This window comes from Postia placenta, assembly GCF_002117355.1.
Source record: "Postia placenta MAD-698-R-SB12 unplaced genomic scaffold POSPLAscaffold_24, whole genome shotgun sequence".
NCBI lineage: Eukaryota > Fungi > Basidiomycota > Agaricomycetes > Polyporales > Adustoporiaceae > Rhodonia > Rhodonia placenta.
This window is the reverse complement of record NW_020169855.1, coordinates 1-13,881: the sequence shown is the minus strand read 5'-3', so window position 1 is coordinate 13,881 and position 13,881 is coordinate 1. Positions and strand designations below refer to the sequence as shown.

The window sequence follows — 13,881 nt, the reverse complement described above, 5'->3', positions numbered from 1 at the left end:
CGTCCTGGCGTTGTTCAAGCAACTCTCTTCACCTGAATGGACTGTGCTTGACTCGGACGCCACATGTTGAGGCGGAGCGTGAACTCCATAGGTGAGAATTGTTGCGGAGTTTGACAGAGATGCTCGTGTTCCCTGCTCGTGTCCCGTGCGCGACGCATTCGACGTCTTACTCGGCAAGGCTGGGTTTGCTTCCTTGCTTCCTCCCTTCATCTCCAAAACGGCTTCTGGGTCTGGCGGCGTAGGTCGACGCACGACCGAGGTTGCGACCCGCTTCCGGACTGCTGCAATGGACAGCCCAAACCCGATTTCAAACTCGAATTCCAATATAAACACCATCGTCAAAGCTCAGATCGTGTTCCTGCTGTCGACGCTCACAGAAGAGAACTTCGAGAGGAATCAGGCAGAGATCCGCTCGGTGAGTGCGATAACCAACAGCTTGCTACGCCTGGGGGGCAAAAGGGGGGCGCGGCCATGTCACATCGTCTGACATCCTCTCTGTATTCGCCAGTTGTCTGAGCAACATGGAATCGACACATACCTCCACTTCATCCGCCGTCTCCTTGTACACTCTCATAGCCGTCTGTCTGTTGTACCAACACCGACTACATACGATCCATCGACCGCGCTGACGTTCCGCCTGCTTGTTCAAGAGACGCAGCGTCTCGCGCGCGACCCCTTCCTCGCCGACCGCTTTCGAGATGGGGTCGATAAGGGCGAGGGGGAAACGTTCCGCAGCTTCGACCTGCAGCGCTTCGTTGACCGCGTGAATCTGCGCCCGCTCGAGCGGCTCGTTCTCGCGTCGTCCATAGCGTCGGGTTCGACGAGGGCCGACCTGCATCGGCAGGGCGTGCAAATCGTTCGCACGGAGTTCGAGGCTGCCGCTTTGGCGTTATGCGGACCCCTCCCGTCGTTTGAACAAGCCGACTTGTCACCGAACCAGATCGCGAAGCTGCTGTCAAATTTGCTCTGCGAGCCGCAGGACCCGCCCATACTTGACAGCATGCAACGTCAAGCTCTGATTGCTGCGGCGCAGAACAAATATGGGAGCGAGATCGTCGCACCCATCGTGCAGCGTCTTGTCCCCAGTCTAAGGTATGCTTTTTTCTCGATGCGCCGAAGCTCTGCCTGTGCTTACGAATGTGTCGTGTCCAGCCTCCTACCGGACGCTACGATTGGACAGTCACTTGCAGATCTGGGCCTCGACATGTCTAATGATCCAGAGGTCGTTCTTGCTATGTTGGCACGGTTCGGCGTATCGGCGACAAGTCCCCCTACAAATGAGCAGGTCGTCGATGTCGTGCAGGGTCTTGCCCTCATGGCCGCTGAGGGCCGGATGCTCCCTGACGTGGGTACATTGATTCGGGTCCTGGCCAGCTTCGTAAGCGGACGTCTCTTTCTTTTATACGCGCATGATTGACACCAAACTAGGACTCAAACATCCAATGGGCCAGCATTATCAAAGCATTTGACATGCCTGATAGGCAGGGTGTCGATACTGCAACGCTGAAACTGCTCATAGCGATACTGGTCAACGCACCTCGGGAGGATGAGGACCATGCAGTAACGGGTTTCTGGCAGTTGTGGAACAATCCCTTGTACCAGCTACGCTTGCTCGACGCCCTTTTATCTCTGCCAGCAGACACATTCAACTTCGTGTCATTGCCCGGCCATCGGATCGTGACAGTCGATGACGTCGCTAATGCTAGCCCGACTATCAAGTCCCTCGCAGCTAATGTTCAGGGACACACTTGGAACTCGTTGGATTTGTTCGAAGTGCTCGTGCGGCTTTCCGAGTCGGACTCCATAGACGTCAGAAATTTCGTGAGGGAGATGTTGGACAAAGCCGTGAAAATAAGCGCCGAATTGGTTCATATGGGACTGCTCGAGGTACCTGTAAGTATTTCACCTATACGGTATGCCTCTGCTAAATTCGCTTCCAGTCTGCACCATGGAGCGAGATTCGTTTGGACTATACCCAACGGCTTCTGTCGATGTTCTTGGCTGGACACCCCAATCATCAACTTGTGTTCATGCGGATCTGGCAGATTGAGCCTTCGTATCTGACAAACGCCTTCCGAGGTTTCTATGAGGAAAGCCCGTTAAATATCACAAGGATACTAGACGTAGCTCAAGACTTGAAGGTGTGTTGACTTATAGCTTGTGCTTTCATGAACTCAACAATATACCAGATCCTGGACGCCCTGTTGGAGGTGCGACCCTTCACGTTCGCCCTCGATGTTGCTGCGCTCGCCTCCAGAAGGGAGTATCTGAACCTGGACAAATGGCTTGCGGACAATGTTACCGCCCACGGCGCCGACTTCCTTCACTCGGTCATCGCTTTTCTGGACCTGAAGATGGAGAGTGAGAAGGCAACCAGAATCTCCGACCCTGTGGTGGATCACCGTACAATGCCCCTCAATCCTCAGACCATCACTATCTTCCTTCGCGTCTTGCGCAATAGGTATGTCGCAATTGTCTCCTACGACTTTGTTAACTGAGAAGCTGACTGTCTCAATAGCTCTAGTATGATGCACGAGAGCGACGTCGATTACTGCCTAGAAGTCCGCAATGCTTGCCTCCAGATTCATCCGCGTTTGATGAACCTGGTCCCTGGGTCAGATGTTGAACCTGGCTTCACGGTGGTTAGCTACTCCGCTGAGATTGAAGCTGAGGTCGACGGCATCTACAAGCAGATGTACGACGAGCACATAAGTATCGAGGATGTTATCGCCCTTCTCCAGCGGCATAAGACGTCCACCAATCCAAAGGACCATGAGGTCTTCTCTTGCATGCTACACTTCCTCTTTGACGAGTACAAATTCTTCCAGTCCTTTTACCCTCCGCGCGAGCTTGCCATGACAGGCTTCCTCTTCGGCTCCCTCATTCAGCACCAACTTGTCGACTACATCCCTCTCGGCATCGCAATCCGCTACGTTTTGGATGCGCTGAACTGTGCCCCGGAGACGAACCTGTTCAAGTTCGGTATACAGGCCCTGTCGCGCTTCGAATCGCGCCTATCCGAGTGGCAACCCTTATGCCAGGCCTTGTTGAAAATACCTCACCTTCTTGAGGCCCGACACGACTTGGCAGCGAGCATACAACGTGCCATTGCGAACGCCAGCGACGACACAAAGGGAAATCTTGACCTCCGGACACTGGGCGCTGGTCCTGTTCCGGATCCGGTCCCCGTCTTCACAGCCATCCAGCCAGACATATCCGAAGGGGATCCTGTTCGCCCTCCCGAAGAGGTTACGGACAAGATTCTATTCATTGTCAACAATCTTGCTCCCTCTAACTTCGAGGCAAAGCTGGCGGACATGCGCGAGCAGTTCCAGGATCGATTCTCGCGCTGGTTTGCCAACTACCTCGTCGATCAACGTGTCAGCACAGAGCCCAATAATCATCAGTTGTATCTGCGCTTCCTTGACGCTCTCGATGTCCAGCCCTTGAATCGTTATGTGCTGCACGAGACGCTCGTAAAGGCAGCCGCCCTCCTCAATGCAGACAAGACCATGCAGTTGACATCGGAGCGCGTCATTCTAAAGAATATGGCGTCGTGGTTAGGCAAGATCACTTTGGCACGGGATCGCCCAGTCAAGCACAAGAACCTGTCGTTCAAAGATCTGCTACTTGAGGGGTACGAGAATGGGCGACTCCTAGTGGCAGTACCGTTCGTCTGCAAGACGCTGGAGCCTTGCGCGCAATCAAAGGTCTTCCGGCCACCAAACCCCTGGCTTATGGCGGTAATCAGCCTTCTCGCGGAAATGTATCATTTCGCGGATATGAAGTCGATTTTGAAGTTTGAAGTCGAACTACTGTGCAAGGCCCTCGACATCGACCTGGACGCGGTACAGTTGACGGCAACACTCCGCAACCGTCCGAGTGCGCGAGAGTCGTTGGCCGGTCCTGGGCTTCCTGACTACGTCACCACGATGGAGTCCATGCCCATGAACGATTATGATCTTTCGATGCCACCGCAGGCAGAGTCTCAGGTTCTCACTATGGGTCCAAGCAGTCCATCGGACTCTCAACGGGTCCTCGGCGCACACATAGAAAATATCCTCTCCAGCATTCTTCCTCGAGTCACCATCAATCCGCAGCTTTCACCCCTTCATACCAATCAAACCTTCAAACGAGCGGTGCAGATGGCCGTCGACCGGGCCGTACGCGAGGTGAGGAACTACTTCCTATTTCCCTGAATCGGCTGAATAATCTGTCATATTAGATCATCGTTCCTGTCGTAGAACGCTCCGTTACCATTGCAGGAATATCGACCAGGGAGCTCGTGGCAAAGGATTTCGCAACGGAGCCCAATGAAGAAAAGATGCGGCAGGCAGGTCATCTTATGGCCCAGAAGCTCGCTGGCAGCCTCGCCCTAGTGACCTGCAAAGACCCCCTGAAGAGCAATCTGGGAGGCCATATTCGAGCCCTGTTGGTCGACTGCGGCTTCAGCGAGGTAATCTCTTTCATCTGCCAAGTGTCAAACAGACTGATCATATTGTAAATAGGTAATTACGGAGGGTGGCATCATGGTTCTTGCAAATGACAACCTTGACCTGGCGTGCCAAGCGATTGAAAAAGCTGCGATGGACCGTGCTGTCATTGACGTCGATGAAGGTTTTGCCGCTGCCTATGAGACTCGTCGCCGTCATCGTGAGGTATGTAAGTTAATTCTTGTACGACTCGTGTCTGACGGTACATGGGCAGCAACGTCCGACCCAAGCTTTCTGGGATCCCCAGATGACACAAACGGCTATAACCTCCACCTTCCCCGATCCTCTGCGCATCAAAGCTTCCGGTGTGCAGCCCATTCAAGCTGCGGTGTACGAAGATTTCAGTAAGGAAGATTTTTACTCGTTTAGAAATGTATCTCAATGTTATGCAGGCGCTGACCCTAGGAGACGGGCGTTCACCAGCAGACCCAGTTCGACCGCTTCGTTTCCCCGTAATGACCACCTCCCTGTTTCTGCATATGCACCTTCGCCTCTTCCTGAACAGACGATGCCAAATCAAGTGTTTCTGCGTCACCAAGAAGCTATGGAACGATTCAATGTGAGTTCATCAGACAGCGTGGCTTGCATCACCACTGATAATCATGTAGATTATGGTCAAGGACCTGGAGGCTCTTCTACTCCAGCTCCCCATCCAATCGTTGGCTGCATTGCCCCCCAACCATGATGTTCGCCAGCTTGTCCGGCAGGTCCTGTTTCTTGCGAATGAATCGGTGGATCGGCACCGGACACCGCTTCTCATGTCACAGAAGATCGTCCAGCTTCTGTACAAGACGCCCTCGCAGTTGGGCCGTGAGATATACGTCGCTCTGCTCGACCAATTGTGTCACTCTTTTGAAGATGTTGCGAAAGAAGCAATCACCTGGCTGATATATGCGGAGGACGATGTACGAATCCTCCTACAATCCCATCAATTATATATTAATTTCATGATTCAGCGTAAACTCAACGTCCCCGTAACCGTCACCTTACTTCGAAGCGGCCTCATCAATGTTGTACAAGAAGATCAACAGCTAGCGAAGTTCTTGCACACAGACCCTCGACCCAGCTTGTTGAACTTTGCGGCGGAACTGATTCGGGAATGCCTTACCGCGGATCCTCCCATCGCGTCGCAGAACCAGTTCACTCACACACTCGCCCAATTGTCTCAAGTCGGAAAGGGTAACGACGAGTAAGTGTCGTTCGTGCGCATGACGATCCTAATTCTCAACAATTGATGCTTGCAGGGTGATCCGACTGCTGGATGATTTGCGAGGCGTCAGGCGTCCGTCTGCCCAGGCAGTTATAGATGGTCAGACCGTGAGACAGCCTTCTGTGAAGCCGGAGACTGAGGAACTGCGAGAGAAGCTCTTCATCTGGTTCCAGCAGTGGGTCACCATATTCCAGCGATCACACTCCCCCGAGAAGGCATTCGTTCCCTTCATCACTCAGCTGACCAAACAAGGCATCTTGAAGGTAGAGGACGTGTCCTCATTCTTTTTCCGTGTTTGCGCGGAGGCCAGCGTCGAAAGCTACATTACCTGCATCAACGCTGGGGAGTACGGTTACGCGTTCCAGGCCCTGGACGCCATGTCAAGGCTGATTGTCTACATTATCAAGTATCATGGCGACGCCTCCGGTGTCAATAACGATCAGGCCAAGGTCCACTATCTGACCAAGATCCTCTCAATCTTCGTCCTCGTTCTCGCCAACCTGCACGAAGAGCAAGGCCCGCTGTTTCAGCAAAAACCGTTCTTCCGCTTCTTTTGCAGCCTGTTGAACGATTTACACACCATTGAAGCTAATCTTGGCACAGCATATTTCCAATTGCTTCTCGCCATCGGGTATGTTCAGTTCAAGTATTCAAACTGATTAGCTCGTTGCTCATGTATTTACAGTGATACCTTCAGTTCACTTCAGCCGACGTACTTCCCAGGGTTCGCCTTCTCATGGATGAGCTTGATCTCTCATCGTTTGTTCATGCCCAAGTTGTTGCTGTCGGAGAACCGGGAGGTAAAAAGATCCTGTAGTGCAATCCCGTTTCATTTGCTTACTATCCATGACAGGGATGGTCCGCGTTCTACAAACTGTTGGTGTCCCTGTTCAAGTTCTTGTCCCCGTTCTTGAAGGCTGCGGACCTTGAGCCTGCCTCGAGAGACTTGTATCGCGGTTCACTGCGTCTACTCCTCGTTCTCCTTCACGATTTCCCCGATTTCCTTAGCGAGTACTATTTCACCCTATGCGACGTGATACCCCCAGGATGCATCCAACTCCGCAACATCATCTTGAGCGCATTCCCACCCACAACTCTCCTTCCCGACCCCCATCTCCGCAACGTCGACTTCGACTCTATCCCAGAGATGGGCCCTATCCCTCCTATCTTATCCGACTTCACGTCGGGTTTGAAGGCTGGAGATTTGCGCGCCTATCTGGATCAGTACCTGTTGAACCGCGGCTCTCCCTCTTTCTTACCTTCCTTGAAGGAGCGACTTCGACTCACTGGTAGTCCTGAGGACGCCTCGGAGGCATACAACTTGCCATTGGTGAACTCTCTCGTGATGTACGTCGGCGTTTCGTCTGTCGCACAGGCCAAGGCTAGGAGTGGCAGCTCGTTGTTCACGCCAACTGATCCTGGCGTCATTGTCCTCCAATACCTCGCTACTAACCTTGACATGGAAGGTATGTGAGAATCCGTGCTTTGGGATAGCATAGTTCTAAACGAAATAAATTCTAGGCCAACACCATCTTCTCGGCTCTATGGTGTTGCATCTGCGCTACCCGAATGCCCATACACACTGGTTCAGTTCGTTAATGTTGTATTTGTTCCAAGAAGTCAAGAACGACCAGTTTAGGGAGGTGATGACGAAGGTCCTACTGGAACGGTTCCTCGTGCACCGTCCTCACCCATGGGGCGCTCTGGTCACATTCATTGAGCTTCTCCGCAATCCAAAGTACGACTTCTGGAGCCAGGAGTTCATTCGTGTCGCACCCGAAGTCACTCTCCTTCTTGAAACCGTCAGTGACCTCTACTTGTAGATACGTTCTCTGGCTGACACGGTGACTAGGTTGCGCGATCCATCTTCCAATCCTAGATCGTTTTGCCTGCTGTCGACCCTCGCTATCTGTGATATATATTACGCCTGTCATGTCCTCTTTCTCTGCGGGTTTTGTCATCATTGCGCACTGTATTGTATCAAGAATTTCCTCATCCCCGTGTTACAAAAGGCATACGTGACGACTTGAACTTTGCTTACGGTCGGCTTAACGGATCCACGCACATACTGATGACTACGATTACTCTGATTCTGTATATTGTCTCGCTGTATCGCATATACATACCACCCTATAATTTAGAACCAGGACATGGCCTCGTCCCAGTCCCAATTGTTCCACACTCTGCAAGGTGTTCATGAGCCTGTATGTCGACCGAGTCAGAGAGAGGACTTACCCAACGCCTTGAACTGCTGCTGCACCAACAACGTCTGCTGCTAACCCCAATACAAGCCAATCTGGCGCAGGTACACCGGTGCGTATGGGAAGTATTCGTAAAGCCCTCTCCAGTGCGTCATCATTGTATGCATACATGAAAAGCATGAGAGAATCGCCATCTCCAGGATGAGGGTGCAGGAACAAAGATGAACTTGAGATATCTAACGATCGACCGTTCAATTGAAGTGATTCCTTGTAAGTAAACGGAGTACGCCCGTCCACCAACATCGACCGGGAAAGCGTGTTATTTGGACTACCAAGGACAATCACGCGGGCTGATTGTTGTGAAGGGTCCTTCAGCTTCAGCTTAGCTTCGTCTCCGTCCAAGACTGCCGCATCAAGCTTGTGATAAACGTTAAGATTATGTGCGATGCGCAACGCTGCGGAGAGTGATTGTTGTGAGGTCCTGTCGTCAATTACAATCATGAAAGGTGCGCCAGTGAGCAGAATATTGGACATTCTGCCCGAAGGATGGGGCGCTTTCGCCCCAATATATGATGCCGGCTAAATACAGCATCTCAACTACCGTGAGGAGGGAGACACAGGTTTATATACACACCTTCCAAGAACCTTCCCGTTGTGAGAAGTAAGCATTGTCGGTTGAGCTGTTTTTGATGAGATTCGACAATAAAACATCGTCGCCATCAATGTTAAGGTGAGACACGGAATTGAGTGCCCGGTGGCGAATGGCGAAGGAGGCCACGTTTGCAGTCTTGACAACCACACTTGCTCCTTGTATTGTGACCATGAGCTTTGCTAATCTGGACGATGAGGTGACATCTCTCAGTGCCTACCAGCACCTTGCTGATCACTTCTCGCACTTACCTGCCAGGAGTGACGAGCTGGTATATCTGCCATCCGTGCAGCGAGCCACTCTCGGTTGGGTTGGACACGGTAAGCGTGAACGAAATGGGCTCCGAGGGCACAGGGGGTTGCAGATTTGCAGGTTCTCTCTCGAGGACGGTCCTTATGAAGTCCCTGACTTGCTCGTTGTTGAACACGGACGGGTACCAATGAGGTTGGCCCGGATCCTCGCGATACCTATGCATGGACACTGGGATCAGACATACAGGCTCACACTGACAATAGCGTGAACTAACGTCACATTCGCGTGTGGATACCACGTCTTCAATACGCTCACGGCTTCGCGGGTATGCCAGACTGGTACGTTCTCGTCATCTCCTCTAACAAACGCAATCATTTAGTTGACGCCTTCGGTCTGTCATATGTATTGCGCACCCATGTATTGCCAGGATGGGTAGCTCGCCCAAATTAGAGAGGAACAGATCATTATCGTCTGGGGTCAGCGATGACTCCAAGATCGCTCGGACCGCGGGGTCTATGTAGTGCGCTGATCTGGCCAAGCGCATTTTCAGCGATACCACCAGGCGAACACAGCCAAATGGCGTCCTACCGAGACTGCATCAGCGGGACATACGCTTGCGACTTTATATATGCTGCCGCTGGGATGACTAGCGGCCGATGAGCAAGCCACATACTGCATTGAGCGCATATACGCACCTCCGACGACCCTATCCGGATATCGTGATGCGAGATACCACGCGCCTTGGCCGCCGTTGGAATGGCCGAGCACCAGTACTCGTGTCTCTTCAGCGAGCGCGTAGGGCTGCCAAACTTCCCTGCCTTGGAGAATGGCATATAGGGCGTCGACAGTGCCCCATGCGTCTCGTGCGCTGGGGCCGTGCCAATCCAGGCCCTGTCGAAAATGAGCTCATACATCACGTTCGGATGTAGAGGAGAGACAAGACGTACCCAAGCTGTACGGCCGGTCGGAGCGATAACCCAGCTTCGCTCCTGTCGCGGGAGCGCCTGTACCCAGAAAGGCATGGACAGAATATCCACGCCCGCACCGTCTATTGCACAGTCAGCCGTAACCTCTCCAACAAATCCACAATTCGACCTACGCAATGCTAGAACCGGAGGGCGTGGCGCTCCCAAGTTCTCGCCTTGGGGAGGGATCACCATGAACGAGGTAGGCATTGACGTCGCGAAGAAGTACGATGCCTTGATGCCGTCCTCAGGCGAATCCGATGACGTCCACTGCTTGTGATATTTCAGCGGAAGAGTGATGTCAACTGTGGTCGACCTGTCTTCCGAGATAAGGTGCAAGCTGAATTGGAGCTCTGGGTCGTCAAAAGATGCGTTCTGCGTGAGGCGGATAGGGGCTATGCGTGTCTGCGTAGGTGCAATACGGATCTCATCCACCAGTTCCAATGTGATCTAAACAAACGTGAGATTCCGCCTTGCGGGTTTGTATCGAAAACCCTACTTACTCCAGATCCTTCTTTGAAGAGAGAGACGTTCTTCACCATCCACCAGCCAGACTGACTTCGCAAGCCGACTCCCAGTGCATCCCCAAATGCCCAGCCATTGACGAGGTCACACGAGACATCATGCGAGGGCATCCGAGTGACAGCGGGGATGCTAAGTTCCGGCTCTACGTCTACCTTTAGTGTGAGCGAAAGCACCGGGACGCCAGTGCGGCGGCGATTAAACAAGGGATCTCCGAACAAGCGGATCTGTTGCGGGATAAAATTCGATACCTGACAAGCATGATTGCTGCGTAAAACATACCTCGTAGTCTCCGCTGACGAAAAGATCATACGTCGTGGGCACAGTTGTTGATGGAGGTAGTGGCAGCTGGACAGCCTGAGCCGGTGCCCTATTCATGGCATATATGTTGCCCATATACCACTTTGGGGTCACAGAACTGGCTATATGCGCGTCATCACCCCCGGGCATGATCGTGAAGAAGGACCCTTGTAGCAAGTCCACCAGGAGGCGTGGCGGATCCACTGCGTCGCCAGCCAACGCTGACGCTGTTGGCGGGTATACAGTGATTGAGGTACGCAAGATCGTGTGGTGCTGCAACGCAGCCCATCCTTCAGTCGCGCGTAGCGCCGCCCACCTTCACGCATATGAGACGGCAACACAGGACGAGCCGGTTGCAGACGTGCCTGATGTTAGGAAACGAGATGTCTAGAGTGCCGTCCGCGTTCGAGTGGGCGGTAGTCCAATTGACGTCCCCTCCATCTGCGTATGCGGATGGATACTTTGCGTTAAAGTCTAAGGGCTCCGACACTACAAGCGAGGGATCAGAACTTTGGATATGCAACAAGTCGCTATATGTATTACTCACAATTCAGCGGAAAAGAAGGTGACAAATAATGCTGTTCCCTCGCTTGTATAGGAAATGGCCCCAGGACCTGTGCGCGCAAACATTGAGATCGACTCGAGAGATAGTCAAAAGCAAGTTGTGCAACGCGACTCACGTCCCACTGATCGGACACCCCGACGCGCCAGTCACGCTGCGACGCGTCGAATACGCGCTGTGCACCATCCGCCATGACCGCGATGATCGCACTAGCCGACAGAAAACACAGGATCAGTAGACAGGCCCGTGCACAGTAACTCTGGTTCGGCATCTTCAGGTCATGCGTCGCTAATAGCGGCAGTAAAGGCAACGAGGAACCCAATTCCACAGATGGCAAGAGATGGCGCTAAAAAGCCTTGGAACTTGTCAAGGTAGATGTAGTCAACAATTGAGGGCACTATCTAGGGCCAAATAGAAGGATTTCTGACTTACAATTTATCTGATGTTTATACTAACAAGATACCTATCATACAGAGTGCCCACCTCACGTATCCTCCTGTGAGCAGACGTGATACTCTCTTCAACCTACGCAGTCCAATCCTCTCCTTCACCTTTTGCTTTGCACAAGTGAATTTGGCTTTCTCATATCCCTAGAGATCTCGTAAAGGTCTACAGGACCCATGTATGTTTGAAGTACAACAGCATGAGTTACGGATTGTTCTATGCAATTTGCTCAATTTGCTCAATCAGTTGGAGTGCGTATTGTGGACTTCACAACAAGAATTTCGAAACTGTTGTACTTGCGGATATGATGACATTAGGTATCCGGATCACTGACAGCAAACATCAGGGGCAATTACGCTAAATATAAACCTAGGAGAAGAACCCCATGCGGCGCCGAAACAGCCTGAGAAAGCATGCAGGTCTGAGCAATCACGGAGTTCCTTAGTATGAACACCCTATTTTGCCTGACGTACCCATATGAATGGATAAGGTAGTGCATCAAGTACGACCTGACCACGATAGACACGTTTCTTGATACCTGCCGTGAAATCGAATCAACGGAGCGTCAACACTGTTTACTATGGCGGCAGCCGCTGGACCGGTCCCTCATAGTTTACATCTATCTAACAGTTGAAGGAGCTCTTCATTCATCCATATGAACCAGATGATATGATGTCAAAGATGCTTTGGGTTCTGCTGCGATTCTTTATGTTTTGTCCAGCGGCGCCCGGCGGCATCAGCAAAACCGGATCCATCCTGCAATCTATTACATGACGACACAATCAATATAATTGAGCGCCATAATTGTACATGAGAGATATGCGATTATCGAGGCGAGTCCGCTTTGGCAATTTCCCAATCCATTGCAATAGGTACAATATTGGCGGCTGTTGGCAAGATGTACATTTCTTGCATCACCTGGCATGAATGTACCACCATTATCTTCCTACACATGATATTATAATGTTACACTTTAATGGTGAATGTCGATTGCCTGAACAGGCTTCATTACTCTCGCCTGGTCACGGTTCCCTGGCCCCCGGGTCCTCACAAATAAATCGTGGCAGAAACATTACAAATCATGTTTATTTTCTTGTAATTATATAGGTACTAACTACTATTACAGGTGCGCCAGTCTACAGGTTCTCGCCTGATCCAGCTGCCTGATCCTGTAGACATCGAGCCGCAAGCTGGGCTCCTGAGGCTGGCCGCTGGTGCTACCGCCGTCTCGATGTTCTGCCTCAATGTGACATCAGCAGGACATTCAAGTCGCAGAGAGTATGAAACTTACTTGTTTTACCACTCGAGCAGTTCGGCCTTGTGTTGAGTTATGCAAATTTGCAACCTGTAAATCACACTATGTGAGTGCAAGATTAGAAGCATGATAAAACACAGCTGGAAAGAGGGATCTGAAAAGGCTGTAACTTACCAACTTAAAGAGCAAAATTGAATGGGATATTTGAGGTCCTCAGGCTGGCAAGGACTGTACTGTACTCATATGCGCTCAGATGCGCTCTCTTATCTTCAGTTGGCAAAGGAATTTTCAAATAACATGTGTCTGGCTCACCAATAATCATGAGCCTCACCATTCGGCGACTCACTGAATATAGCCGCTGACAGACAAACCGGCTAAAAGCAAAATACAAATTTGCCTTGTATCCAGACCCACCGTATCCACGCCCCAACACTGCGAAATGGGATATGCATACTGTGGGTCTGGGTGCGAGACAAATATCATATGGCTGCGTGCGTGATGGGCGTAGTCATTGATACAACGGTCTTATACTCCTATACCGATGCCTGACTCGTAGACAACGAGCGAGGACTTATGGACAGTACGTCGTCCTGAAGATCGAGCGAGGAAGTCGAGAATGACCACTACCCCAAGCGAAGAGGAGCAGAGACCTGAATGAATAACCAGGTCGAACTTAGGGTTCGACTGACTAATGGTACAACTACTTATACAAGTACCGACTACGCACGGACCATCGTGTCTATGTGGTCGTGTTAGTGAAGAAAGGAATGTAGTGGTACGATGCCGAGTACGAAGTGCGCACGGACCCCATTATGTAAGCTACATAATGTTCAACCTGCGGGTGAGCGCTAAGACAGGCGCCAGTATGGGCGCTAGTAGTACAAGGAATAGAACGGAAAGACAAATGTTTCATTACCCCCCTGCCAGAGTCGAAGTCCCATTCGACTACTTACTGCTCACCATCTCCATACAACTCCCAATCTACGCCGTCGTCCTCCTCTTCGTCGAACCACTCCTTGCGCGCGTTT

General features: G+C 51.7%; 2 protein-coding genes across 2 annotated transcripts; one reads left to right on the top strand and one right to left on the bottom strand.

The window, feature by feature from the left end:
• Window positions 1-1,000: 1,000 nt before the first annotated feature.
• On the top strand, window positions 1,001-7,887 carry POSPLADRAFT_1068159 (hypothetical protein; the record flags this gene model as incomplete). The annotated part of the gene is made up of 17 exons (XM_024482274.1): window positions 1,001-1,092; window positions 1,153-1,378; window positions 1,429-1,893; window positions 1,941-2,141; window positions 2,190-2,461; window positions 2,519-4,172; window positions 4,226-4,456; window positions 4,509-4,658; window positions 4,708-4,837; window positions 4,886-5,052; window positions 5,102-5,398; window positions 5,450-5,682; window positions 5,738-6,334; window positions 6,389-6,503; window positions 6,557-7,169; window positions 7,225-7,505; window positions 7,556-7,887. The coding sequence occupies 17 exons, from the start codon at window positions 1,001-1,003 to the stop codon at window positions 7,580-7,582; spliced, it is 5,751 nt and encodes a 1,916-aa protein (XP_024333010.1). The 3' UTR covers window positions 7,583-7,887.
• A 47-nt stretch (window positions 7,888-7,934) lies between these two features.
• On the bottom strand, window positions 7,935-11,347 carry POSPLADRAFT_1160313 (hypothetical protein; the record flags this gene model as incomplete). Its single annotated transcript, XM_024487527.1, has 14 exons — window positions 7,935-8,483; window positions 8,539-8,740; window positions 8,805-9,020; window positions 9,080-9,163; window positions 9,219-9,335; window positions 9,418-9,451; window positions 9,501-9,696; window positions 9,723-9,853; window positions 9,905-10,220; window positions 10,265-10,519; window positions 10,575-10,908; window positions 10,934-11,081; window positions 11,140-11,206; window positions 11,273-11,347. The coding sequence occupies 14 exons, from the start codon at window positions 11,345-11,347 to the stop codon at window positions 7,935-7,937; spliced, it is 2,724 nt and encodes a 907-aa protein (XP_024333009.1).
• Between the last annotated feature and the right edge of the window lie 2,534 nt (window positions 11,348-13,881).